This window comes from Sinohyriopsis cumingii, unplaced genomic scaffold (assembly GCF_028554795.1).
Source record: "Sinohyriopsis cumingii isolate HCF-2022 unplaced genomic scaffold, ASM2855479v2 utg002703l, whole genome shotgun sequence".
Lineage (NCBI taxonomy): Eukaryota > Metazoa > Mollusca > Bivalvia > Unionida > Unionidae > Sinohyriopsis > Sinohyriopsis cumingii.
In genome coordinates this window covers 121936-149176 of record NW_028316275.1, presented here as the reverse complement: position 1 = coordinate 149176, position 27241 = coordinate 121936, and the positions used below count along the sequence as shown (strand labels likewise).

The 27241-nt window shown below is 35.6% G+C and overlaps 2 protein-coding genes across 7 annotated transcripts in view; both read right to left on the bottom strand.

Annotated features, from left to right (window-relative positions):
• The window catches only part of LOC149770106 (calcium-activated chloride channel regulator 1-like), a 78455-nt gene extending 71893 nt beyond the window's left edge, over nt 1–6562 (bottom strand). For 2 of the 4 annotated variants that reach the window (XM_089949381.1, XM_089949379.1), the window contains exon 1: nt 6151–6562. The gene's annotated coding sequence lies outside the window, so the exon portion shown is untranslated. Of the gene's footprint in view, nt 1–5453; nt 5564–6139 lie in introns of all 4 variants that reach the window. The other 2 variants (XM_089949380.1, XM_089949382.1) reach the window with 2 other exon arrangements.
• Nucleotides 6563–22940: 16378 nt separating this feature from the next.
• LOC149770105 (uncharacterized) overlaps nt 22941–27241 on the bottom strand; it is a 46820-nt gene continuing 42519 nt past the window's right edge. For all 3 annotated transcript variants that reach the window (XM_089949383.1, XM_089949384.1, XM_089949385.1), the window contains one exon: nt 22941–23476. In XM_089949383.1, the coding sequence (XP_089805509.1) occupies nt 23278–23476 (199 nt within the window). In that variant the 3' untranslated portion in view covers nt 22941–23277. The remainder of the gene's footprint in view (nt 23477–27241) is intronic.

Here is a 27241-nt window from a genome sequence, read left to right as displayed (position 1 = left end):
TCCTGAGCATTTCGATCCGCAATGCTTGTGTTGCTCTCGATTATTAAAACCATGGTCACATTTCTCACAGTAATAACCGTATCCCAGGAATCCGGTGATACTGGTAATGGTATCGAAATGGTCATCGTGATAATAGACATGAACCTATTTTCCATCCTTAAAGTCTTTCCCTCGAAACAACAGAGGCCCACGCACTTCTTGAGGGTGCACTTTCAAGGTGTAGCGTGGAGCTAGGACATCTTGCAATTTTTGCATTTCAGGAATGCCACAGGGTGTGTCTTTGGACAGGCCAGCTTGTTGCAACAGGAGTTCTGCTTCGTTTCGTTGTTTGGCTCGGTCGGATCGTTGAATAGTTTTCCAGGCTCTTTTCCATTCTGTCGTGTCGTTCTTGTTGGCATAGGTTCGTCCCACAACGATGGCTCGGGCTAAACACATCTGGTCTTAAGGGTTGTTAATTTGGACGAGACTCTTTTTGGTGCTGCGAAGGTCGTTCACCAATAAGACCTTTTTGCGTCCTGTCCCTTGAGGAAGAGAGACGTGGGCCATTTTCAGTGTGGCTTTACCATCGGTGATGTCAAACTGGTCATTAGATTGTTGTACGTGTTGAATCTTGTCCATGACTTTGGAAGGGGTTAGTTCTGCGGGTCTGCTAAACTCGATCCAAACAGGGGATTTCAAGCTGTCGTGATCTATGGATAGTGTCAAGCGATCGTCTTCTTTGGGTTGACATTGTCCCTTGAGTGCGGTGATCAAAGAATCCCACATCTCGGTGATAAACCCTTCTGCTTTCTCCAATGGTACGTCGGACTTGAAATCTTCAAACTTCACTGTGTAGGTGTAAGCCGTGGTTCTAAATTTTCTAGAGGAGCGCTTTTCCGTCTCTCGAATGGAATAGTACTTTTCAGGGTTGACTAAGGGTGGTGAACTTTGTTTAGAGGGTTCAGATTCTGGTTCACTCATGTCGTCTTCAAAATCACTGGCATGAATTTGTGCCAAGACTTCAGCTCTGGTACGAGGCGATAGATCACGTTTCTGCCTCTTACTTTCTTCTTCTTTCTTCTCGAATGAATAGGATCGTTTCATCTTGAGTGCAAAACGTCAAATGACTTAAGTTTAAACACCATAGACTAACTTATAGTCATGGCAGACCAGCGTATATAAAAGGGTGTGTGTCTTGTCCTTTCACTATTCATTTCACTCTCAAACCGAGCACAACGATGGAAGAGACTAACCAAATCGAACGTTTCATCAGAGCTTTGCGAGGGGCCATTAGAAAATTCTCTTCAGACCAGCCGACGGACTACTCTCCTTCCTTTCGAGATAAAAGTCAAGATACTTGCTATATCTGTCAGAAGAAAGGGCATTGGTCTTCAGAGTGTCCAGACCGTCAAAAAAGAAAAAAAAAGAGGGACTAGAAAAGACAAAAGTCAAGATACCTGTTATTATTGTCAAGAAAAAGGACATTGGTCTCCAGATTGCCCAAAAAAGAAACAAGAGGAGTCAGAAGAAAAGAGGGATTCTTCAGAAGAAGAGAGAGATTCTTCAGAGGAAGAAAGCAGCCAGGTGAAGAAAAAGAAACAGAAGAAAAGAAGGGAAGAAAGTGAGGAGGAAGAGGAGGAAAAGACTGTGACGGTGAAGAAATTGAAAAAAGCAGAGAGAGTAAAAAAAGAAACAGAAGAAGTGTATGAACTTTATAAAGTGTTCTGTTGTAAATTGTGAATTGGATTGTAACTATGGAGAAAAGAATACATTAATTATATAAGGTAAGTGTCTTTGAGTTTTGATTTTAAATAAGAAGCTACACTCACGCACTCATACACAGACACGTACTATAAGGGTAAAATGGTTTGTTTTTTTTTTTTATTGTTGTTGATTTTTGAGTTATTGGAAAATTGAAAGGCTATCTCTTTTCGAGAGAAGTGGGTGGCCCTGAAAAGGGCCTTTTTTTGGTGTAGGGGTGAGTTTAAGCAATCAACTTTAACTGCCTTAAGCCTTTGCCACGGCCGAGGCCTACTTCTGATGATGATGATTGGGTTGAAATCACTAAGGGTGGTACGGTAGGCTTAGTCACAGGGTTGGCGTGTTTAGCTTGGGAAGGTCGTATTCTCTTCGGTCGTGATAAAGAAGTCTGATACATTTGTTTCAGACTTCTTAACTCCGCTAAAATGTCCAACAGTACCGTGACCGTTTGATTTTCACCCTCTTGTTTCTTTGCTGCTACTTCTTCTTGCTGTTGTTTTTTTCTTACCTCTTCTTGTTGCTGTTGCTGTTGCTGTAGGAGAAAAGCTTGTTCCGCTTCCTTTTGTCGTTGCATAAATTTCTCCAATTCTTCTTTCTGTCTCTGTCTAAAATTCTCCACTTGCGGTAATGAAGAATGAGACGAAGGTTCCGGAACAAATTCTTGCGAGGTAAGAAAATCCACAAAATCCCAATGTACCTCTTCTGAAAGTAAGTCCGGGTTCCCTTGGGCGGTCTCCACTGCTGGTGCACCCCAGTGAATCGTTTTCTGAGTTTCCGTCATGTTGAATCACTGTCGCATAGATTGACTGCACACAGGCGTTAGCGAATCTATATAGACCACGTGACGTCACAGACTGCTCTCTTCGGATTGGATGCGGCTGACTGAATTTTGTCACGCGTGTTTGGATTGGTCAATGAACTCAATCCGTTTCAATTCTTCCTCTCCCTATAAATAAGCGCAGTTCAGCGCAATCACTCACCTGTTTTCGGAGCCTCAAGATGTGGACCGACGTTCAATCTTCCACCCTTGTGTCAACAATGATGTTCAGGACGGACATACCCATGTATGTCCGGTCCAAGTGGACTGTTGTCGATAGGACAGATACTAGTCTATGGATGAGAAGAGTTTACATAGAAAGACAAGGATGCCTCAAGAGGGTACTTGTGTATGGACCTGCAGTTAGAAGGAGTTTAAGAAGAAGAAGATGTGACAGATGCCGTCTATGTTAATATTAACATAAAACCAAAGGCCCTTTTCAGGGCCACCCACATTTCTCGAAAAGAAACTGACTTTCCATTGCCTACCCTTTTTTTATTTTTTAGTTTTTAATTTTAAAAAAAAAAAAATAAAAAAATCCCATGTTCAATTCCCCTTGTCCCTAAAGTAGTTTTTTTTTTAACATGTTCAATTCCCCTTGTCCCTAGACAAACCCAAACTCTATTCCCATGTTCAATTCCCCTTGTCCCTAGACAAGCCCAAACTCTATTCCCATGTTCAATTCCCCTTGTCCCTAGACAGACCCAAACTCTATTCCCCATGTTCAATTCCCCTTGTCCCTAGACAGACCCAAACTCTATTCCCCATGTTAAATTCCCATTGTCGCTAATCTTACCCAGGGTTTTTTGCCCATGTTAAATTTCCATTGTCGCCAAAGTGACCCAGGGTGGTTAATGTTAAATTTCCATTGTCGCCAAAGTGACCCAGGGTGGTTTTTAATGTTAATTCCCATTGTCGCTAAAGTGACCCCATTCACTACTTCTAACTTCTCCACACGTATACAAGTTTGGTAATGTTATGTCTGGAACTGAGTGATAACCACCACACTGCCTTGGATCTGGTTCCAACATATCAAAAACAAGGTTGGGGTGGAACTGCATCATCTATAGGAAAAGATCCCTCAGCCTGACTATCTCAAAATTTCTTACGATCTCCTGAAATTTATTTTAGATATTAAACATACAAAATCCCCGTATATATGTGGTACAAACAAGTTAAATCTAAAATCACAATACAATGGAAATTTCAATAGGTATCACAATCGTGTGATTACATCAGGCATCAATCTTTGCAACTCCACCATGAAAATCGATGCTTCAGTGCTTTCAGATGTTGTATTGTAAAATAAGCTATCAATTGTTTAATTCTCTGTGTAAATATATGCATTATATTGATTTGATCTTTACAAACGGCACGTATCACATTCATATGCAGCTATTTTACATATCATGTTTACAAAACAATGTTTTGAACAACTTAACACCAAAATAAAAGATTTTGTGTAATGCAGGACAGATACATGTCAAGTTCTTCAGTTCCTTTTTGTGAACATATTGTGTACGTAAATGAAGTAAGCTTTGGCATTCGAATGCTCAAGAAATATTTACAAGTTCTTGAGAGAATTAAATAAGTTGTTTCAAATAAAATTCGTATTACATAAACATTTTGCAGTAATTGCCTGTTCAGAGATGGACAAATTGAGCGCCTGGGCAATTAAAATATTTACCCAAATAGTTATATAAATTATTAAGTAAATTTCTTTTTCTGGTACGCTTTCATGTCATTCTAAATTTAGGGCAAATAGAACATTTATTTAAGTCAGAATGTGTACCATGATAGTACGTAGAGAGTATTATCTTAGCATATTTTAAAATACATCTTCCTGTATCTATTATGTTTAAAACAGAAGAATAAGTGTGTCGACATTATTTTGCAAGATATAAATATATTAATTTTGTATAGGTGTACTTTTTGTTCTTTTTATTTTTAATGCAGTCAGACTATTTAGGCTACTTAGGTCTAACAGCTAAGTGAGATGGCATGGCTTTATTGCTCTCATTTTGTATTTGTTATAAAAAGCACTATACGTTTTGTAATTAACTGTAAAAAGAGTAAGCCGACCTTAACAATGCTAAATGTTTTGGATGCTACATTTACAGATCACTTCTACCTATATTTGAAATGATCTTAGCAAGTATACTTTTAGATGGTCACACGAACTTAAAATTGTTCCTCAAGCATTTGTTACATCATTTTATGCATTTTGATAAGTAAGACCAATTAGAGGGGGCATATGGCTCGGACCCAACCTCTAAGGGGCCTAGGCCTTTACCATTTACTAGTATTGTTCGATCTCTTGAATGCTCTTTGTTGTGCACTTAGTTGTCTTTTAATCATGATATAATAAATTATATGGTCTTGTTTGTGGCATTCATTTCCAAATTTCAATATAACCAGGGGCAAGGGGACTCAAACTCGCGAACTGGCCCCGACCTGTCTCAACCTCTGGCCTGTTGATAAATATGGTTAAACAAATTGCTACGCTAAAAGATCTACAACATTAAATATAGCGAATCCCAGCTCATACGCCAACTTATAAACATTGTAGCCTATCATGATGAAGACACAATAGATGACAGTTATTATATTTTGAAGTCAGGAAAAGGCCATATAAATTAGGTGTCCCCGGTATTTTCTACGATATTTGTGTGCATGGTCTTCCTTTATCGAATGATATTGAGTGATTGTGAGTGGCTACAAAAAAAGCAGCGCAGCTTAAACATACACTTTGCGGTAAAATAAATAGCCCTTTACTGTATGTATTAACTAACTTGTGAAAACATTACTGACATAAACATAATAGACTCTGTTCCAATTATCAAACATTTTTCACTATGTATCATTACTTGTTCTGAATTACAAAATAAACAATTACCCTCATTCTTGTCTCCTTTCTTTGCAGTATGTGCAGAGTTTGGTCAACTCTGTTGTCTTCAGGCTGCAATGCACTTCTTGTTCCTCTTCGGTACCATTTTTTTGTAATGACTGTACTCGAAATATAGCTTGAAATATCACCATTCGTTCTTAAATAGGTCGCGCGAAATTGGGGAAGTGTCCTTCCTTGTATTATTATATAGTGCATGCATCGCAGGTAAACTGTACGCAACGATACGAGCCCCTATGAGTATTATGATACCTGAGCGATAGTAGTTTATGACGAGAAATTCTATGCACTTGATATTATTCCAACGTTGTCCTTGACATAATATTGAATCAATAAAAATATATAAATGTCGTAAGAATATTCACCGACAGCTGCACTATTTTGCCTTTAAAGGTCAGTTTTATTTATTTCATGATTAAGCTGTAGTTCAGACACTGTTTAAGTAATGAAAATAAAATAGTACCTCGATCAGGATCATATCTGCAAAAGCACCGGCGCTTGATTCAGGGGGAAACTAATGATAACACACTCTCTAATTAACAAAAGGTAACTAACTAACTAGGCCACAATCTGATCCCTTGATTATTCTATTCTAATTTTTCGATAATATACGCGCATATAGTCACTCACAGCTTAAACTACAGTAAAGAAGACATTACACACCTTTCCCCACCTACCATATAAGTACCTTATTGATTTTGAATGGCCACTTTTACGCAAGGTCTATCCGTCTTGTGTACGTTTGCAGACCTGTCCACATCCGGTTACCCTGGATTGTCTGCACTAGATGGCAAGGACTAGCGTTGGGTCTACTTGGACAAGAACTTGGAGTCTGCATGAATATTCATGAGTTTGGTCTGGTACACAAGTATTTTATTTTCCGAAGGTCGCAAACTAAACTTCAGTCTGCATACAAATTTACGTCGGCCGTTAGATAGGTAAATTACATCACTTATCTTTCTGTTCGTAATCGTATTTACACATGTTGTTTTAGCAATGAAAGGATGCTGTCCGTTTTAGAGTTGAGGACGGCTGCCGCTTCTCACGAAAATCCAACTCGACAGAACATATGTTCTCACCTCGCTGATAAAATAAAACAATTGAACATTTAAACAGTTTCACAGAATGACTTTGTCTGGTAACAACTCTACATGATACAGCATGCAAAACAAATTAATTTAATGAGCTGAATTAGCAAGGCCCCGGCCTATAATCACCATATGAAAACCACAGTGTAATTTTATGAAATTTTGGTGGCCTCGTACGCCGACGAGGAATAAACGTATACGATTCACTAGATATTTACCCTTTATATTTTAGCCTTTGAAATCCGTGGCCATTTTCATCAAATCTGAGGAATAAGTTTCAATGTTAGAAATTCGATTTTTCTAACTGCAATATGACCTTCCTCTTATTCAGCACGCTGTGTCAGATTTTTAGTTATCATCGCTTTTTATCGAATTTGTAGTTGTCATCGCTTTTTATCGGATTTGTAATTATCATCGCTTTTTATCGGATTTGTAACTATCATCGCTTTTTATCGGATTTGTAATTATCATCGCTTTTTATCGGATTTGCAATTATCATCGTTTTTCATGGGATTTTTTTCATTCATATTTCATATCAGCTTCTTTCAGAATAGTTTTAATTTATCTATTATTATTTATATTTCGATACTGAAGTTAAACCCAATGACATACTTCAGCAGTGACTGAGACGGTAAACGATTTAAAAAAAAGAACCTTTGAAGGAAATGTTACCTATGAGTAAACAAAGGTATGCCGCCTATTCAATCAGTGCACTTAGAAGCAAAGACTCGGAGGAAGCTGCTATAGAATAGGTCTATTGTGTATGTATGATTCCAAGGCATCCACAAGGGCCTATGGTATACATTAATAGAAAGTCGTGGTTATTGGATATATGTGTGTGTGTGTGTGTGTGTGTGTGTGTGTGTGTGTGTGTGTGTGTAGGTAGATTAAAAAGACCTAACTCAGGCTCCTGCAAAAAATGTTTATCATTTAAATATACAGATAAGGATCTAAGATATATCTTTATATAAATTCTTGGCGATTGTATCAGTATATTTCGAGGAAAAGAAACAAAGGTAGTCTTGTACATTTAAAAAGATCTAATGTGATTATATCAGAATAAGTACAGGACAGTAACCTAGGGAATGTATTGACCCGCGCAGTTTATATGCGGTGTGAAGTGATTACGGTACTTGATGCAATTAGCATGTCCACGTTACCGCCACACGTAACAAGAATACTCGACCTATTAATTACCACATTAACAATAAATGGTAGATTTATATGGACGATCAACGCGACGGAAACAACCCCAAACAGACATAGACTTCAGCAAGTATGCAACCAAAGAAGACGACGCTGAACTTATGAACCTTACATGGGCTGGTCCTGAAGAAGTATTTCAGAATCAATTTGGACAGTTAGGAGCAAGTAATATCAGATGGACCGATATCATCGCTAGAAAATTCGGATCGACCGCGGATAATCTTCCCGTGATCAACGAGGTTGGAAAACTCTGACACTCAATTGGTCACTGCAGACGATCAGGGATGAAATAACCGTCCCCGCAAACACACGCGTGGCATAAAGTCGTGAACAACAGCTAAATTGAATTTGTGCTTGATCCAGACAGTGTCGAAGACGCAGTTACAAAGCAATACGTTGAATGTGCAGTAACCGTGATCGATAATAAAACTGATACATTTAAATCGAATGCAACACACAAAGTACACATTTTCTCCGATTACGTAATAATTTTCGCGACCTCAATAGGGCCTCAGATGAATTATTTGGAGAAAAAAAGAGGTTGATGTTAAACTTGACGATATCCACAAACAACATGATCATCTTGTTGATGTCAAAAATTCAGTTTCGATGCGATCCGACGTTGATACGATCAAAACTCGGTTGGGTGTCGTCAGAGATCCTAGATCGATCTCGGACGTGGTGGCGGAGTTAAAGTGAGACCTTAGTAAGGCACAACTAACGCTCACAGACATCGCCAAAATAATCATTGACATCGCCACCAAATTACAAGATATGAGTAAAAGCACCGAAAACACCGTGTACACGTTCTTGTCTCGATCGACAACGTTGTCGAGACAAAATAACACAATAATTTATAATCAGCGAGCACAGGGTTGTACATGACTTCAATATTCAGCGCTGCAGAAGTTAGCATTATTACAACGTATTTATGGAGGCTGTATCGGTCGTGCGAAGCACTGGCACCGATGAAATATTCATATTGGATACGGAAGATAAAACTTTAAACGCGACAAAATATCACAGGTGAATCGAGATATTATGTTAAACTACTCCTCAACTGATATCGTAGCGAAGTTATAAACGTTAAATATTTTGAGTGGAGATAAAATCAAGCTACCTCGTATCAAACCCATCTCAATCAGATCATCCCACAACACTTCGCGGTGGGGGGGGGGTGAATATCGCGTATTTGTTATGTCATTGTAATGGTCTCGTCAACCACGCTGACGTTATTGTCGGCACGTACGCGATAGTCCCCACAGCCGGAATCACTATAAGCATCGTGATTGCAGACGTACTGATAAAACATTTGATGTGATTATAATCAGTTTTAATCAGGACGAAAATAAACTCGTTATCATTATATATATATATATATATATATATATATATATATAGAGAGAGAGAGAGAGAGAGAGAGAGACTGTTGAATATCAAACATTTTGAACAGCATATTCTAATGATAACTAAAAGGGGCTTGGATATACAAATAGATGTATTATCTTCAGAAATAACGTTCTTTCTGAAGTTAACTAACTATAAAAGATCAAATCTTTTTTTGAAAAGAGAGAGAGAGTGCTATCGTTGAATGCCACATTCTTTTATATATAAAAAATAAAAGTAATAGGCTTTCTTTCTTCCGGTGCGGATGTACATGTTTACTAAACTGGTAGAGAAAACTGTTTCCATCAAGAGCACTGTACAAAAGATGTTGAGAAGGTTAGATAGAGAGAGGGGGGGAATGACAGATTTTTAACAGTCATAGATCTTCATATATCCTGTGTGGATGTATCTGGCTAAAGAAATTAAAGATAAGGTCAAATAAATTGGTTTTACTAACAGGACTGCTTTCTACTTTGACATGGCGATGATAATTGAACTGAACGCGCAGTGCAAAAAGATGAATTATCTTGAGAAACAATATTCTTTCAAAAGTGAACAACCTACAAACTTGTGCAAGTATATTTTAAAAAGAGAGGGGAAGGTTGGGAGGCTATTATTGAATGCCGAATTGTTTAAAACAATAATAGATTTATTTCCTCGTGTTCGGAAATATACAAGATCGATCGAGTAAATTGTTTATATTAAAATGACTGTACAATAGATTTTGACAAGATGTCGATAACTGAAATGGCTTGATTGCATAAACATGGATTATTCGATTTTTTTACGCACACATATGCAAAGACTGAAAGAGAGAGAAATATGTTTAATGTGTATTAAGATATATTACGATGTATATATATGGACATTTTTCCAAAACTTCTGAAACTGAAGTGTTTAATCACATGTTATTAGTTTTTAATTAATGAAAGAAAGTATGAATATAATTAAACGATGTAAATTCATTATTGTAAGTGCTTAATGATCCCTGCCATGTATCAAATTAAGTCGTACTCAGTAGACTATATAAAGTCGCTGATGGACAATTGCACACTTGGGCCATAAATGGGATTATAAAAAGACCAAGCATATAACCATATAAATTTAACAAAAGTTACGTTAGTAGCGCATACCAAGTGAGGTATCCTGATTAGGAAAGTTCTTCGAACGGCGATGACAGAAATATTTGGTCGTTTTCTCTATATGGAAAGGTCTTATAAGTTCTTCGGCTTCACTGCAACTTCTGACAGATCCAGAAAACTTACTAGCTCTTTCAAAGTTGTTGTAAAAGGAATCAGGCATGACTATGACTACTTGCAACGTGTAACAATGAGAGCACACGTTTCTAAGCCTCTAGATCGCGTTAATGTATCCGGAAAATAAAACACTGGTGTACCAGTCAAGATCGCCTAGCTTACGCTCATGAATATTCATACCAATTATAGGTCCTTGTCCTTGTAGACCTACCGCGAGCCCTTGCTACCGTTAAATTGGAATGACATTTAACAATTTTCAATACAACCAGCGGAAAAGTAAGAAGTTGACCTGCAGTTTTGCTTATGCTCTTGACAAATGATAAATATATGTGGGAAAGAAAATCGTAGCATGCGGCAATCAAGCCCTTGCTAGGTAATAGTCTCATCTGCTAAACTGTGAGATAGGCGACAAAATAAAAAAAAAATGTTATTTGGCAGAAATATTTAGAAGAAAAACATGGTAAGTAATGAAAACGATTGCAAGACAGTACAGTGCCATATGAGTCACACTTGAACTGGTCAATCATCCCAACTGTGAATGGGCCTTTAACTTCCCAATTAATATCGTGTAGGTTGTTGTTGTTGTTTTGAGGTTAACGCCATTTGTAAGCGCATGATAGGCTAAATAAGGCAGCCAATATAACTGGTGGAGGATGAACCCGGAGAAAACCCCGGTAGGAACCACCGACCCATGGGAAGCTGTTGCCAGCTTTCTCACATACCTCATTTGCCTAACCTGAGACTCGAACCCACGCGGACAGAGGTGAGATGGCAGTCATCATTAAAAGCGAGTGCTTTAGACCACTCGGCCCTTGTATAAGTGGTAAAAGGGAACTTTTGATATGACAGTAACCCACAGAAACTCTTTCGGGGGGGGGGGGGGCAAATGTGAAGTGGTCACGCTTTCAAGCGGAACCAGGCCAAAAATAACTGTTTAGATGTGAAATCCAGGAGGGGAGAACGTGCCCCCCACCCCACTCCACCCCCCACCCCATGTGCTGCCGCCCATGCAGTAGCCTGGAATATAATATTTTTCCAGTACTTTACATTCAGAATAACTCTCAACATTTATATAAATTTTAATTACCCCGTGGTAAACTTTTGTGACAAGTGGAGTCTTTAGATAGTGAGTTCTTTCTCTTAAAGTAATGCTACACTGTTGAAAATTCATGGTAATTTTGCTATTAGGTTCACGGTGGGATATAATATTTTCCCACGCAAACAATTAAACGTGCATGCATGTCCAAGAATTAATCAAAAAGTAAAAATCAAAGAAGCTTTCATATCATGTCACCTAGAGCAAAATACAACGATACGTCATTTAGTCTTGTGTGAAATTCTTGCATTTAAAGCAAATAAAAACCATTACGTATACATTCAAAGACATTTCCAAAATGGTCACTCGGATTTCATTTCCATACCCTGTAAATGCTAAATGCGGCATAATTTGCCTGTTGATACAAAATAATAGGTCAGAAAGGTAGACAAATCTGTTGCTAAGGTCAGGAAGGCAGATCTGTCCGGTAGCAATGTCAGCGAGGTAGATAGGTCCAATACTAAGGTCATGCAGGTATATATGTATGGTGCTAAGGTCAGGCAGGTAGACATATAGGGTGCTAGAGTTAAGGACGTAATATGTCTGGTGCAAAAGTCAACAATGGTGCTATGGTCAGGAAGGTAGATATGTATAGTTCAAATATCACGAAGGTAGGTGTGTTCGTTGACAGGAATGGGAAGCTAGAGATTGCTAACAGGAAGCACTTATCTACGTTATCTAGTCAGACGTCCTATTATCACTATATGCCTATTTATTCTGTATTTCAGAATGACAAAATTGCTAATTAGGCATCCTTCATATATTGCCTGTACCTGTAAAGACAGTACTGGAGTTGATATAGGTTGAAAAAAGTACATGCTGATCTCTACATTGACCTTTTGTCTTCAACGCACCCTTCTCAAGTTTTCAGTTTCTGAGCATGCATTTGACATGGAATTTCTCTGCAAAAAAAAGTTATAGATGGGTTTGAACAGGGTACATTGTACTGTAGGTAACATAACCTGAAGCATTTTCCTACTTTGGCTAATTCTTGGAAATTTATGCAGCTTTTATTGATTGCGTGAAAAGACTGCATCCCTCTCAGGGCTTAATAGCATAATTACCTCGAATTTTTCAACATTGTAGCGTTACTTTTAGATAACGGACTTATTCCCCTGTACCATTTACAGCTTCTCTTACAATGTTAAGATTTAAAAATTTTCATCTCCTTTAGGACTTGTGTAATATATGTGAAATGAAAGCAAATCTTTAGATTGTGGTTAAATTAAAATATATTTAATATTCTTCATTTGTACTTGTTCCCTACTTATTAGATTTGAGTTTGTCATTTTTCTTTGAGTTTTTCTTGGGGGGGGGGTATGTTGGGGAGGGTGTCTTTTGGTCTTGTTTCGGGGTGGTTGTTTTTTTTTTTTTTGTTTGTTTGTTTGTTTTTTGTTGTTTTTTGGGGGGGTGGGATATCAACCAGGTTCAGTCTATTTACCGGTTCAAGCACAATCATCGGGACATTAATTTGTTCCTTTATGGTGATTGCCAGCTATGTCTACTATGACATAAACATTATTTTATGGTTCTGGTGGTAGAGTAGTTGGGAAAATTGTTGGTGTTAGTGAGAACCGACGAAATTTTCCTATATTTGTCTCATGTAATATTCGCAATTTTCACAATTATTAACTTCATTTTCGTGATAACTTTTTCATTCTCTTACTCTATAAGACTATTAGCAATATATATATATATATATATATATATATATATATATATATATATATATATATATATATATATATATATATATATATATATATAGTATCTATGAATTTATTATTTTGTACATCACAGGAATAAAAATAAAACGTAAAGAAGAAATACAGTACATGTATATCGCTATAGCCCGTAGCGACAACCAATTGCTAATTATGTCAAGAATAAATACTTCTAAAAAAATATTTACAGTGTCGTGTGTATGTTTTTTTTTTCCATCTCCATTGCTATGCACTGATGGTCCATTATTTACTTAAAACGAGGCAGTTTTCACTTGGAACGTATTGACTGGTTCCGTTTTGACTTTTCATATCCATCCGCTGTAAGTGTTAAATGCGGAATAATATGCTTGTTTATAAAAAAAATAGAACTCTTTCCAATTGTGTGTGTGATTTTGGGATATGTTTCGTTTAATTTGCATCATGTTTGTTATGGATTTGGCCAGGTTTTGGGTGGATTTTGGTGGTTTAGGTGAATCATGCGACCTCCGCATGGGCTACTCTTGTACCAATAGTTCCTGTTTACAACGTAAGTGGTGGCCCCGGGTGGCCGAGAACGATCACTTTTATCAATGACTGCCACCTCACCTATGTCCGCTAGGGTTCGAGTCAGAGCACTTTTATATTTCCAGAGAAAATAATCACTGGAATTCAATAACTTGAAGGGAAAAAAAATCTGTCCAAACTGGTCAGAACATAATACAACCTAAAGTGCTAGATGTTAAAGTACAACTGGTACAGTTCTCACATTCACAAGATAATATAGTTCTCTGCTTGACTTCAGATCACATTAGCATTTTCTAAAAACAACCATTACCTAATGGAAAATAACCTTCTAGAATGATTTAAATACAATAACTATTAAATTCAAGTGGGAATCTCCAAAACCCTGACCCTGATCAACATATTTACCACTTCTTGTTTACCTGAATAATAATTTGGTTAATAAGCTCATACACATAGAGTATAATGAAGCTATTTTTAGTTGTTTACATAAATGAATTTTTTTAAAAAGTCAATCAGGTCAAGCAGAAATGAACTCAATGCTGGACAAGGTCAATTCCAGCAAACAATGTCACATTACAAAAACATGTAAAATAAAAAATAAAAAAACAGAAAAACAATTTACATTAAATTTACATAACAATACAGTAATGCTTTAAGTTCATCCAGTAAATATATCTTTTCATCAAAAATAAAGCAACTTTATTTACAATAACGTTATATGAATCACGCTGGTTGAATCTCCCAAAAATTTATTTTCTGGTATTGTCTACTTTGATTAAACACAATTTTTTTATATATTTGTTATATCCAGTTTTACTTGATGTTCAGATTTACTTTCTTATAATCATTAAAGTCGTAAAACTCTCTTCAATATCTACGTAAAACTTGTTTTACCATGAATGCATAATGAATGTCATCAATAAAAAATATATATATTTGTTTTCAGTTTATATTATACCAAACATCAGCCATTTTGATAATCCTAACACTGAAAATTCTTTTAATTTTGTTTTTGTTTAAAAAATTTCTTCAAACTTACTAAAACTGAATGTCATATATGACTGTACTCTTTGAAAAATTACAAGGCTTCATGGATTTTTTAAAAATCCATTTGAATGAAGTTTTAGGGTTATCCTCTTACAATTTGTTCCATCAGTTTTCTAAGTAAAAAGTTATCCATTATTGTATTTTTTTACCAAGTACTTGGTTACATAATAAATGACCTTGATCAAGATCTATCATACTGTCCATCACTTGCAACCTTACCTTCAGCTAGATTTAGTATATCTATTATATATCATACTGTCCATCACTTGCAACCTTACCTTCATCTAGATTTAGTACATCTATTAGATATCATACTATCACTTGCAACCTTACCTTGATCTAGATTTAGTATATCTATTATATATCATACTGTCCATCACTTGCAACCTTACCTTGATCTAGATTTAGTATATCTATTATATATCATACTGTCCATCACTTGCAACCTTACCTTCCTCTAGATTTAGTGTATCTATTATATATCATACTGTCCGTCACTTGCAACCTTACCTTCATCTAGATTTAGTATGTCTATTATATATCATACTGTCCATCACTTGCAACCTTACCTTCCTCTAGATTTAGTGTATCTATTACATATCATACTGTCCGTCACTTACGACCTTAACTTGATCTAGATTTAGTATATCTATTATATATCATGCTGTCCTTCACTTGCAACCTTACCTTCATCTAGATTTAGTATATCTATTACATATCATACTGTCCATCACTTGCAACCTTACCTTGATCTAGATTTAGTACAACTATTATATATCATACTGTCCATCACTTGCAACCTTACCTTGATCTAGATTTAGTATATCTATATCATACTGTCCATCACTTGCAACCTTACCTTGATCTAGATTTAGTATATTTATTATATATCATACTAATTTCTCCTCACATGGAAGAACCAATCACTGAAATATCAAAATCACTCCAAAACTCTAATTCCTAACCATTCATTGAAAACATCAGAATCACTCCAAAACTCTAATTCCTAACCATTCATTCAAAACATCAAAATCATTCCAAACTGTAATTCTAAACCAATCCCTAAAAACATTAAATTACTTCAACATTCCTGTTAATTTTAAAGACTCACTACTTGCAAAAATTACTGCATTGGATAAGTTGAATCTAGCTTATAATGTTTCATGCAAATTCTTCAGAAGTTTATCACACACAACATCAATAATCACACAAAATTAACTTGTATTCTTTAACACAACAGCCATGAAGATCAACAACAGATTTTAAGTTTTAAAAACTCCACATCTTTTTCATACTGGTAGTCATCCTTTACTACTACACATTGCAGAATACATTTTTCTAATGGTGGAAAATTGGTTTCTTCCGATCTATTAAAGTTGTCAATATACTCATATGGGTATTTTCTCTATTGATATCCTTTTCTCAAATCTTTTACGGTTGTCAATATACTCGTATGTTTATTTTCTCTATTGATATACTTTTCTCAAATCTTTTATGGTTGTCAATATACTCGTATGGGTATTTTCTCTATTGCTATACTTTTCTCAAATCTATTAAGATTGTCAATATACAAATATTGGAATTTTCTCTATTGATACGGTTTTCTTAAACCTATTCAAGTTGTCAATATTCTCATTGGTAATCTTTTTTATATAAAAGCTTTGTTTCAATTTCCTAATCATTTTTTCTCTGAAAACATTTCTTATCACCCAATCTAATGAATCACCCATTCACATAATCCTATACACAAACCTAACTGTCCTTTGAATAAAAATATACTTCTCATTTATTCTGAAAACTATCAACTACAAAATCTCGATAAAGTGATGTCCATTTTTCATCATTATTCTAATTTTTTTATCAGGATCATTATAACCAAATAAATGCTTTAATGATTAGATGCAAATCATAACCAGATAAACTGGGAGTAAAGATTGGTATGTAGTTTTAAGGTTTACAATTCAAATTACATTCAGCTTTAATTTTTTGTTTCCTACAGAAGGACACACACACACACACACACACACACACACACACACTTGATCAAATCCATTCTTACCATAGAGAATCCCAAGAGAAATTCCTTTCCAGTGCTACAAATCTAGGTCTTAAACTAAGACACAGAAAGAAGTGAAACCAACAATTTAAATAAAATCAACAAGTTATTTATTTTTCTAAGATACAAAGTGAAAACTTAAGAAACACATATAGTACTGAGAATTAAATCCCAAATAATCCTAAATATCATATTACAAGTCAAAAAGTACAGAATGTTGCAAGTAAATTTCAACTGTATTGAATGTCCTGATGTACCACATTGATGTAATCCAGAATGTCTTTGAATCAGTTCTCAATAATCCCCAAACAATGTATTAATAAAGTCAATGAATACTTTAGTAATACCAATGAATAATTTAACTAATTCCTCTCGAATTATGTCTGAACACAACTGAAAACTCTGACCACAGATTATCATAGACCGATACGAAACAGGAATGAATAATTGTTTACCAAATCCGCTTTTATAAACAGATAAACATTGTCACTTGACCTGTCACAACAGAATATTCTGGACTTCCCTACCTATGAGTCATTTCTAATTGGAAAATTCCATCAAATTGTAAGCAAGTTTGTTTCTAGAATATTCAGAACTCAAAAAGCTATGTCAACATCTTATTTATAACTTACAATCATGACCAAAAGTTATCTTGTAAACATAATTTTACAAATGACTAAAGAATAATCTACAATCATGGCCAAAAGTTAAGCACACTATAGCTGTACATAACAACAGATACTTATTTTCAAATGAATTTCATATCTGCACATACATACATACATACACATGCATACATACATATGTACATACGTACGTACATACATACACATGCATACATACATACATACTTACATACATACGTACGTACATACATACATATATACATACATACATACTGTCAGGACTGCCCAAGTTGATGCTTGACACAGTGATGTGCATGTTCATTGGTCCATAAATACCATATATTAACTTCGATGTTAACTATTTTTATGAGGTCACTTTCTGAAACATGGTTGACACAGTACTTAGTACATTGACATTATAAATTTTGATGCATACAAAACCAATTTATCCCAATTTCCAGGGGAAAGGCTTGGCATGCTGACCGTGACCAGTTTCAAACAAAATCCCTTTACAGAGACCCATCACAAAAGAATGTTGAATTTGCTTGTACATATACTGATCAAGAACTTCTCCCCGATACACGATTTGTACTGATTTGTTTCCTTTTAAAACATTTCATTCCTCCACTACTGCCCAATGGAAAAGGTCGAGCCACATTTTATTTTATTTTTTTAAATACTTTTCAGACATTCATTTTATATGAATATATATACAAGTGTGTGTACGTGCATGTGTGTTTTATATAATGTCAAGGAGCCCTTGGTGGAATCTTGAAAAAGTGATCACTTTGCCATCCATTTGTATATCTGTTTATCCATTCACACCATATATTAAGCACAAAGATTTTGTTTCATGTGGTCAGTATCTCCAGTACTGCTGTCCACTGAGTCATATGACTTGTTACATAGGTACTGTACATCTTGATGTGTACAAAACCAGATTACCAAAAGCTCAGGGGTGGGGTTCACATGCAGGCCTTGGCTAGTTTCTTATACAGATGAACTTTTTCATTAGAAATGGATTAAATTCACAGGCAAATAGATGACAATATCAAACTGTATCTGTCCCACTGACACAAAAAGTCACTTAAATCTCTGCTGTGATAACACACTTACTCTTCCCAACATACAGCAAATGAATTTCTTTGACCCTCTACTGTAACGATAAAAACTGCCTCACTTTCAAAACCCAACATAATGACACCTTTGAGGTAAACTGAGTGTGACTGGAGTTCATTGAGTAAAAGCAAGATGTGAAATGTTTATCTAAGCAATTCCTTGCTCATCAAACAAAGGTTTAATTTGCATACTTAGAGTTATCACTGCTGATACTCTCCAGTGACTGCTTCAGATTGGTTGTTGTTGTTGTGGGGTTTAACGCAATTTTTCAGCACAGTATTAATGGTGGAGGAAGAACCCGGGAAAACCCCGGAAAGAAAAAACGACCCACGAGAAGCACTTCAGATTCGAAAAAACCACTGTTGGTTAGGAAACACCTTATCACTAACTGCTTCAAGCAGGTGGCTGTTACACATGGGACATTTATGTAGGAAATTTGCTAGAATTAAAATGGCCATTATGACTAGATGACTGCTGTGTACAGGTGACTGTTAGGACAGGCCTGAATTTACATGTTTCATGGTTGGTTTATGTACATATTCAGATAGCTGCTATTGTGTAGTATAACAAAATGTGATGTTTTAATAAGTGGTAAAATCACATCTGAAATTATCTCGTTTTTGTACTACACTGGTCTCCCTCTTATACGGACACCCCTTCTGCACAGGGAAGGTGGCCATATAAGATGGGTAACCTTTCCAGAGGGAGACTTATGAAAAGTATGTGTATGTTTTTTTATGTATGTGTCTGTAGTATGAAAGCTACATATAACTTCCAAGCAATTAGTATCTTCATTTAAAAGTAGCATTAATCAGTAAAAGGTTCTCGTCTCAATAACAGACTTATTTCAAGTTAACACACATTAATAGTTCTTATTTTGAAGTGTGAAATGTGAGTGGGGTATTATTGGCATACACACTGCAAAACCATTCAAAAACATCATGTAAATCCTGGTACATGCATTGCATGGCATTTAAAATAATTCTCTTTCCAATGATTCCATTTTCCCCACTGCTGCAGAATACTCTCCTTATCGGTTACAATGTTGTTCATTTAAGTCTTCAGAACATAAATTCTTAATAACTTTTAATTTTTAACTTTTAATTTAAATGTTCTTCCAAAATATTAATTCTCTGTTTACATTATGACATGTTCAAATTTTGTAACGATTTATTCCCATGTTATTAACTGTACAGTACTGCAATTTAATTATGCAGATGAAACTTTTGCAGAGTAAACAAAATGCCTTGTTTATATAGGAAGTGATACATATATTGTCAAGTGAGTTTTCAGTCTTTGTCTGGTACCCTGCTTTGTTGAAGGTTAATTTCTCTCTCTGTGTTAATCAACAAAGTCTAGCCTATGCTGACCATACTATGATCTTGACAATTACGTCTGATCGTAATCATCAAAGAAGTAAAATTAACTGCTGCGTGAAGCCCAAAACTCTATCACAACATTGTTGACCCAATTTCCTGTAAACATCGGCATTAATGATATAATAATAACCTTAGTGGTACATGTACTTTAGCCAACACTTCTTTCAGTAACGAAAACCTGATATCAGGAAACAGACATCAGTGGAGATAATCAGATAACTTACTCTACCGTATGAATTAAATATTGGTTCTGGACACATATGAATATAAAATGTTGCTGCTTGTCTGGGGTAAATTTTACATTTTTGCACTAATATGCTGGCTGCTTGTCACTTTAGAAGAGAGGCCTTTTTGAGGGGTACTTTTGAACACAAACTCATTAGCGCCAAGGGATTCTGTTCATAAAAAGTAGGTGGTTGTTGGTCAGGGGCCCGTTCACAAGGAGAACCAATGTACATGATAAACCACATCCAGAATTAATACTAGAAAAGAAAATTTTCATTTTATCATGCATGAATTGTGCTTCTGAATTCATCTTACAAAAAACTCACTACCACCCCCATGTAAATCCACCTCAACTTGAATCACATTTTTGGCCTCATCATATAAATAAACCAGTGATGTATGAACAGACTTTGTATGGCCTGATCTGATGTAATAAATTATATTTCTGGCATTTTATATACAGGTCAGACAAGTGAGACAACACATATGGTTTGACATTATTTACAAGGTAGCAAAGGGACATAAGTAAATTGGCAGCAAATCAAAATTTATTTTACATACTTAAAACGTAATGCAGCTTAAAGTTATTTCTCCTGATCACAAATGCTTTTTTTTGTCCAGAAATTTTATATACTATTGAAATTTATTAAAACTTTTGAAAAAGTGTGTAAAATAGGAGGGTCCAGATGTTTGGGTTAATGGCAGCATTATGAATTCTTATGAGCTGAATTAGTAACCTGGCGGATGAAAATGACTACAGATCTATAGCTCTTATGACTATTATTTCAAAAATATCTGAATGCATCATACTGCAAAGATGTGAAGTCACAATCTCCAATAATCAGTTTGGTTTTAAAAAGCAGCATTCAACAGATTTATACCTTTATGACTTTAAGGAAACTGTCAGCTATTATGTAGAACATGGCAGCTCAGTGTCTGTATGCTTTTTAGATGCTAGTAAGGCATTTGATAGGGTCAATCATTGGACACTCTTTAAACAGTTGATTGATATTAAAATACCTGCCTACATAGTTCATACTTAGTTAACTGGTATGGCAAACAGTTGTATTGTGTGCAATGGGGAAGTGTAATATCCAGTGCTTTCCGTGTAACCAATGGGGTGAAGCAGGGGGGTATTCTGTCCCATTTGTTTTATTTTTATATAGATGAGTTAAATCATAAGCTGGATCAGTGTTACATGGGGTGACATCTGCCACCAAATGTGTTGTTTCCTAACAATTTTAGTTTTGCTGATGATATGTCACTGGTAAGTCTTTCTATCACAGGTTTAAGGAAATTATTAAAGATATGTGAACAATATGCATTTGAAAATGACATCATCTATAATACAAAATAATCAGTATACATGGTGTTTCAGCCAACTTCTTTCAAATTACCATCTCTCCTCCCCCTGTACATCTTAATGGCAATGCTCTTACGTATGTCAACAGTTATAAGTATTTGGGTCATATTTTGAAACCCAATTGGTCACATAATGAAGATATGATGAGACATTACCAATTTTTGTGTGCTCAAACAAAAATGGTTCTACGTAAATTTAAAAATTGTTCATTGAATATCAAAATTAGATTATTCAAATCTTATTGCTGCACTATGTATTGTGCTCCTCTGTGGACAAACTTTAGTGAATGTATGAAAAGAAAACTAGTTATTGGTTATAATAATAGCCTTTGTTTTCTATTAGGTCTTCCTAGATGGAACAGTGCCTCCAACATGTTTGTAAATTATAATGTATTCAGGTTTGATGAAGTAATGAGAAAGTATGTATTCTCAATGATGACAAGAATATCTAATAGTAAGAACTATATATTGAAATCTCTTTGGAACTATGACATTCATTTAAATTCTCATATTATTAGCAGACGGAACAAATTACTCTTTAAATATGCCACTAAAAAGTTTCATACTTAACAATGCAGGACGTAGTTAATTGTGTAGATGTATCTGTATACTTGTACGTATGATATATATGTTCTTTTATGTTTACAATGTTTTTACTTTATATCTATATTTTAATTTAGATGTATCTTATCTTAATAGGTCAGTAACAATTAACTGTAATACAACATACTGATTTTCCCATAGTGATTTCAACTCCATTCAAACACATATTGCACTTATGTGGGGATAATTTTATATCATGGTATGAAAGTAATAAAACAATTAGGGCTTTCTTTTTGGCCAGTGCATTATTTCACTGAGCTGTAAAATAGGAATATTGGATTACTTTGCCTTGGCCAATCTCATATTTCACTGGTCAATACAAAATGTACTCAGCTCAACAGCTGTTATGGGCTGTTAATATAAAAGTAAAAATACATGAGACCCTGGGAAGGCACTTTTAATATAGGATAGTCACCCATAGATACATTTAGAATTTTATATTGTTTTCATATGAACTCTTTGGGTGTACCCTAGCATATAGTTTTTCAAAATTGCATTCCCTGAGTACCATGTATGTTTAAATGGAATAGTCCTAAATATTTTTATTTGAAAAAAATAACCAATATTTGAATTGCATTTAATATAACAATTGCCTTAATAATAATAATAATATTGAACAGTCAATTAATCCATATGATACAGAAAAGAAAAGTCATGAAATTCAAAATAAATTTCCTGTATACTGCACACTGAATAAAGTTTAGCTGTCAATCAAATTAATGCCTCATTCTTTCATTTAATTCTTAATACCAACAACACAAACACAGGACTAAACAGATAAATAACGACCAAACAATCAAGAACGGGTTTAAATAGTGCTTTTAATATCTGTAATTTTGGAGACAGAAAAGAATTTGTTGAGTTTGATTCCGTAAATAGAAACACAGAAATGTAAAACACCATAACCCCATGAGGATTAAAAAGGAGAAGTGCCTTTACCATCCTCCTAAAACCTTGCAATACCTGACTAAATATAAAAAATATAACACATCAGCTTAAATAACTGGCTCAATATATCAATATTATGAAACCCCATTATCATTTAGCAGTTGATAGATTACATGACTTCTGCGAGATACAACCTATAAATTTGCCAATAACACAATTTCATCCAAAAGCACTGGTGAAATTATATAAGTTAAGACACACTAATATTATTTGAAGTCCCATTCCAAAATATACTTGCATTGATATTATGTTCTGCTGTGGAATATTTGTTAACAATGTCATATACTGTGTTATAAATATCATATACCACAGCAAAACCAAAGTACAAGGGAATCAGGTACTGTAGATAATACATCCATGGTGGTAGAGGTAATGGAATTTTCAACTTCCTGAAATGAGAAACAAATATCAAGAATAATAAAGCCAAAAACTGAAGAATCAATGATTTAATAATAACAATACTAATAATAATAATAACTATCACCAATATATATATATATATATATATATATATATATATATATATATATATATATATATATATATATATATACACATTGTTAAATGTTTGACACCTCCCCTTCACTCCCACCCCAAAAACTGCAACCAGATCCACAAAAAAAAATGTAATGTCATCTACTCACATTGATGATACATACTAAACATGTTCATCATCTCTACAGTAGGTGTCGAGACTTTAGGTTACATGATGATTGGTTTAGTTTGGTTTGGTTGGGTATTTTACTCCATCTGGATCACATGAAGGGGTTTTAGTGCAAATGTCTTTGCTGTAAAATGCCAAGCTCAGGAGTCCATTCCACTTATGAAAATATGACCTTTGACACCTACCCCCAGGGTCTGCATTCAGAATCTGAAAATGTCGTTCTCGTCTACTCATCTTAGTGAAACAACGTAACAGATATGATCCTATATCCTCAACTGGTACTGATGGGGTTCAGGTTAAAAGGAAATGGTGAGAGAAAAACTGATGCATGAATGGATATGACCAATTAAAAATTTGTGTTGAAGTGCAGATATACCAGTATTATTATTATTATTATTATCATTATTATTATTTATACTACTCTGGAATCACTTTTTCAGCAGCTGAGTAAAGTTACTTAATGTTTGTAATTTGTCATACTTATTTTATGATTATTGGGGTGATGTACATAAGTTTGCATAAGTAAAAATATTTATCATAACATTCTGAAAATCATATGCAAAACAAGAGATGGAAGTCATCACAAATATCCATACTTTTTAGATTGTTGCCCCCATCCCCACTTCCCATCCATCAACTCCAACACTCCATTTGCATTCAAGATTTGAAACCCTCACTGTAGTCTCATCTTCTCTTAAGGCAGTGTAGATGGAGACTTGGAGTTCAAGACACATGGAAGAGTTCCTTTTGCCAATGAATATGTCACCTTTGACCTCTATCCCCATCTCCCCTGGGGATTGCATCCATAACTTGAAATCATTGCAGTCATCTACTCATTCTAAAATATCATACCCTTACAAATTTAGAGGTACAAAACATTAAAGATAACATTACATATTGCAAGATGCAAGCCATTATGGACAATGTCACACATTTCAAGGTACAAACCATTGCAGACAACATTACACATTTCAAGGTACAAACCATTGCAAACAACATTACACATTTCAAGGTACAAACCATTGCAAACAACATTACACATTTCAGGCATATACATGAGTCTGGTACATACACAAGACAGGTATATACACAAGACAGGTATATACACAAGTCAGGTTTATACATGAGTTGGGTATATACATGAGTCTGGTACATACACAAGACAGGTATATACACAAGACAGGTTTATACATGAGTTGGGTATATACATTTGTCTGATACATACACAAGACAGGTATATACACGAGCTGGGTATATACACTAGTCTGGTACATACACAAGACAGGTATATACACAAGTCAGGTACATACAAAATTCAGGTACATACAAATGTCAGGTTGTTTTTGTTGTTGTTGTTGTTGTTGTAGGGTTTAAAGCCATTGTTCAGCACACAATAGGCTATACATGGCGGCCAGTATTAATGGTGGAGGAAGAACCCAGGAAAACCCCGGAAAGAACCACCGACCCTCAAGAAGCTACTGGCAAGCTTTCTCACATACCCCCATTGGCCGAATCGGAGACTCAAACCCACGCAGACAGAGGTGAGATGGCAATGATCCATAACGGAGAGCATTTTAGACCACTCGGCCACTCGAGGCCCCCAAATGTCAGGTAAATGTGCGATCAGCTTAATACCACCTAATCTCTTTGATTGATTCCATATATGGGATCCCAATATCTAATGTTGAGTTTGTTTGAAAGCTTATGGAGTTTCCATTTCAATACCAGTGTGACTAAGCAACCAAAAGTCCATATGTCAGCAAATCATGTTCTATAAGATCTGGAATATTAACAGGTTCTCTAATTTCTGGTTTTGCAAGGCTTTCAGTGTGGAAATATAATCCAACTGCTTCTGTTATGTCTCAGATTGAAATGTTATGTTTTAAACTAAGGCCCTCAGAGTTCACTTTAAATTTTATGATCTCAAATGTTCATTAGGTTGTTGTAGTCTTTTAAAACCTTAGGGTACACTGAGTATATAACCCACTTTTGCCACAAAGATAAGGTTTGAAGGATGATATCCTGCTTCCTGGCTTTCACCAGGTGAAAGAGTCATTTGCATGCATCACAACTTGCCTCCATGCACTTAAAGTAGTGCTTTAAATTCTTTCTCTCACAAGTCTGCTAGACAAGAGCCAGGCATGAAGCAGAAAAAAGTCTGAGCAGGAGTGGAACATCTGCAAGTGCAGCTGTTTGCAAAGATTTGGACTGGCCTGAATCTTCCTGAACAGATCTATCACTAGACTGAGTAGATGGATGACACAGGATTTGTTCTATCTGAGGGGATATCAGAACTATCTTGCAGTTTGAAGGTTGGCAACTTGTGATTCCACCTTGCAGATCTCAGACACCAGAAAAGTGCACAAATCCAATGAAATTCACATGACAGAGAGACCATTCTGTATGAATGAACTGACACTTTCTGGATGGAGTGTTGGCCATATGTTGAGTCTGTAGGAAATGTGATGGAGTCTGTAGGAAATGTGATTTAGTCTGTAGGAAATGTGATTGAGTTGTATGTTGATAATGAGTTGGTCATACCAACATAGAAACTGACATATCAGAATGCATAGGTCGGGTGATTTGCTGCCCCCATTTGAAGAAGTAGGTCACCATTACTGAATTGTCTGACATAATCGGGACCTTCATCTCAAGAAGGTTCATGGAAAGGCTAATACCCTGACTTTCATATGCCACAGGCAGACATAAGTCCAACAACATGTGTGCACTCCAACTGTGCATACTGGCATCAGTACATATCGTCATTTCTCTTTGGGTCTTTGCCAGAAAAAAAGAGACACTGGACCAGCAAGCTCATATGAAAGATGCACATAAAAAGACGCAAGTCAGAAAATCAAGAATGAAGCCAAGTTTGTCAATGAAGACATGACGACATTTTGAACCAGATTTTAAGTGACATGGAACACATTCTCGTCCATTTTATAAAACAGTGGGAAAGATATGTGGACCTCTTACAGATTTGTATCCAAAGGCAGGGGGTCAGTATGGAAGGCATCGGAGTTGGTTTTGTACCAGCAAGATATGCAAGTTGCTGGTACATGGCTTTCTGAAAAGAAAGCCTTTGCATTCATTGGATCACAGATTTTTCACAGAGACAGTCATTAAGCTCCATAATTTTTGATGACTGGGGAAGCAGCCAGAAGGACAGTGTCTCTTACTCATCATCAAAATCTACCAATGCTTCGACCTTATAGTTATGAATGGTGGCAAGGAGTGGAGGGCATTTTGAAGCCAACAACACTGTATATTTCTTGCCTGCTGCCTTGAAGCTGAACTCAATACACTCCATGGCTGGATCTGAGTAACGCTATTGTGGAAAAGTATCTTTATACTCACTGTGTGTAGAGTCCTATTTAAGTTTGTTTTGTCCATCCAGATAAACCATATGTGGTGGCATAGATGATGCAATGCCATCGTCTCTATGTAAGTCACAGAAACTCCCCTGTTGATAAGCAATTAACATACAGTA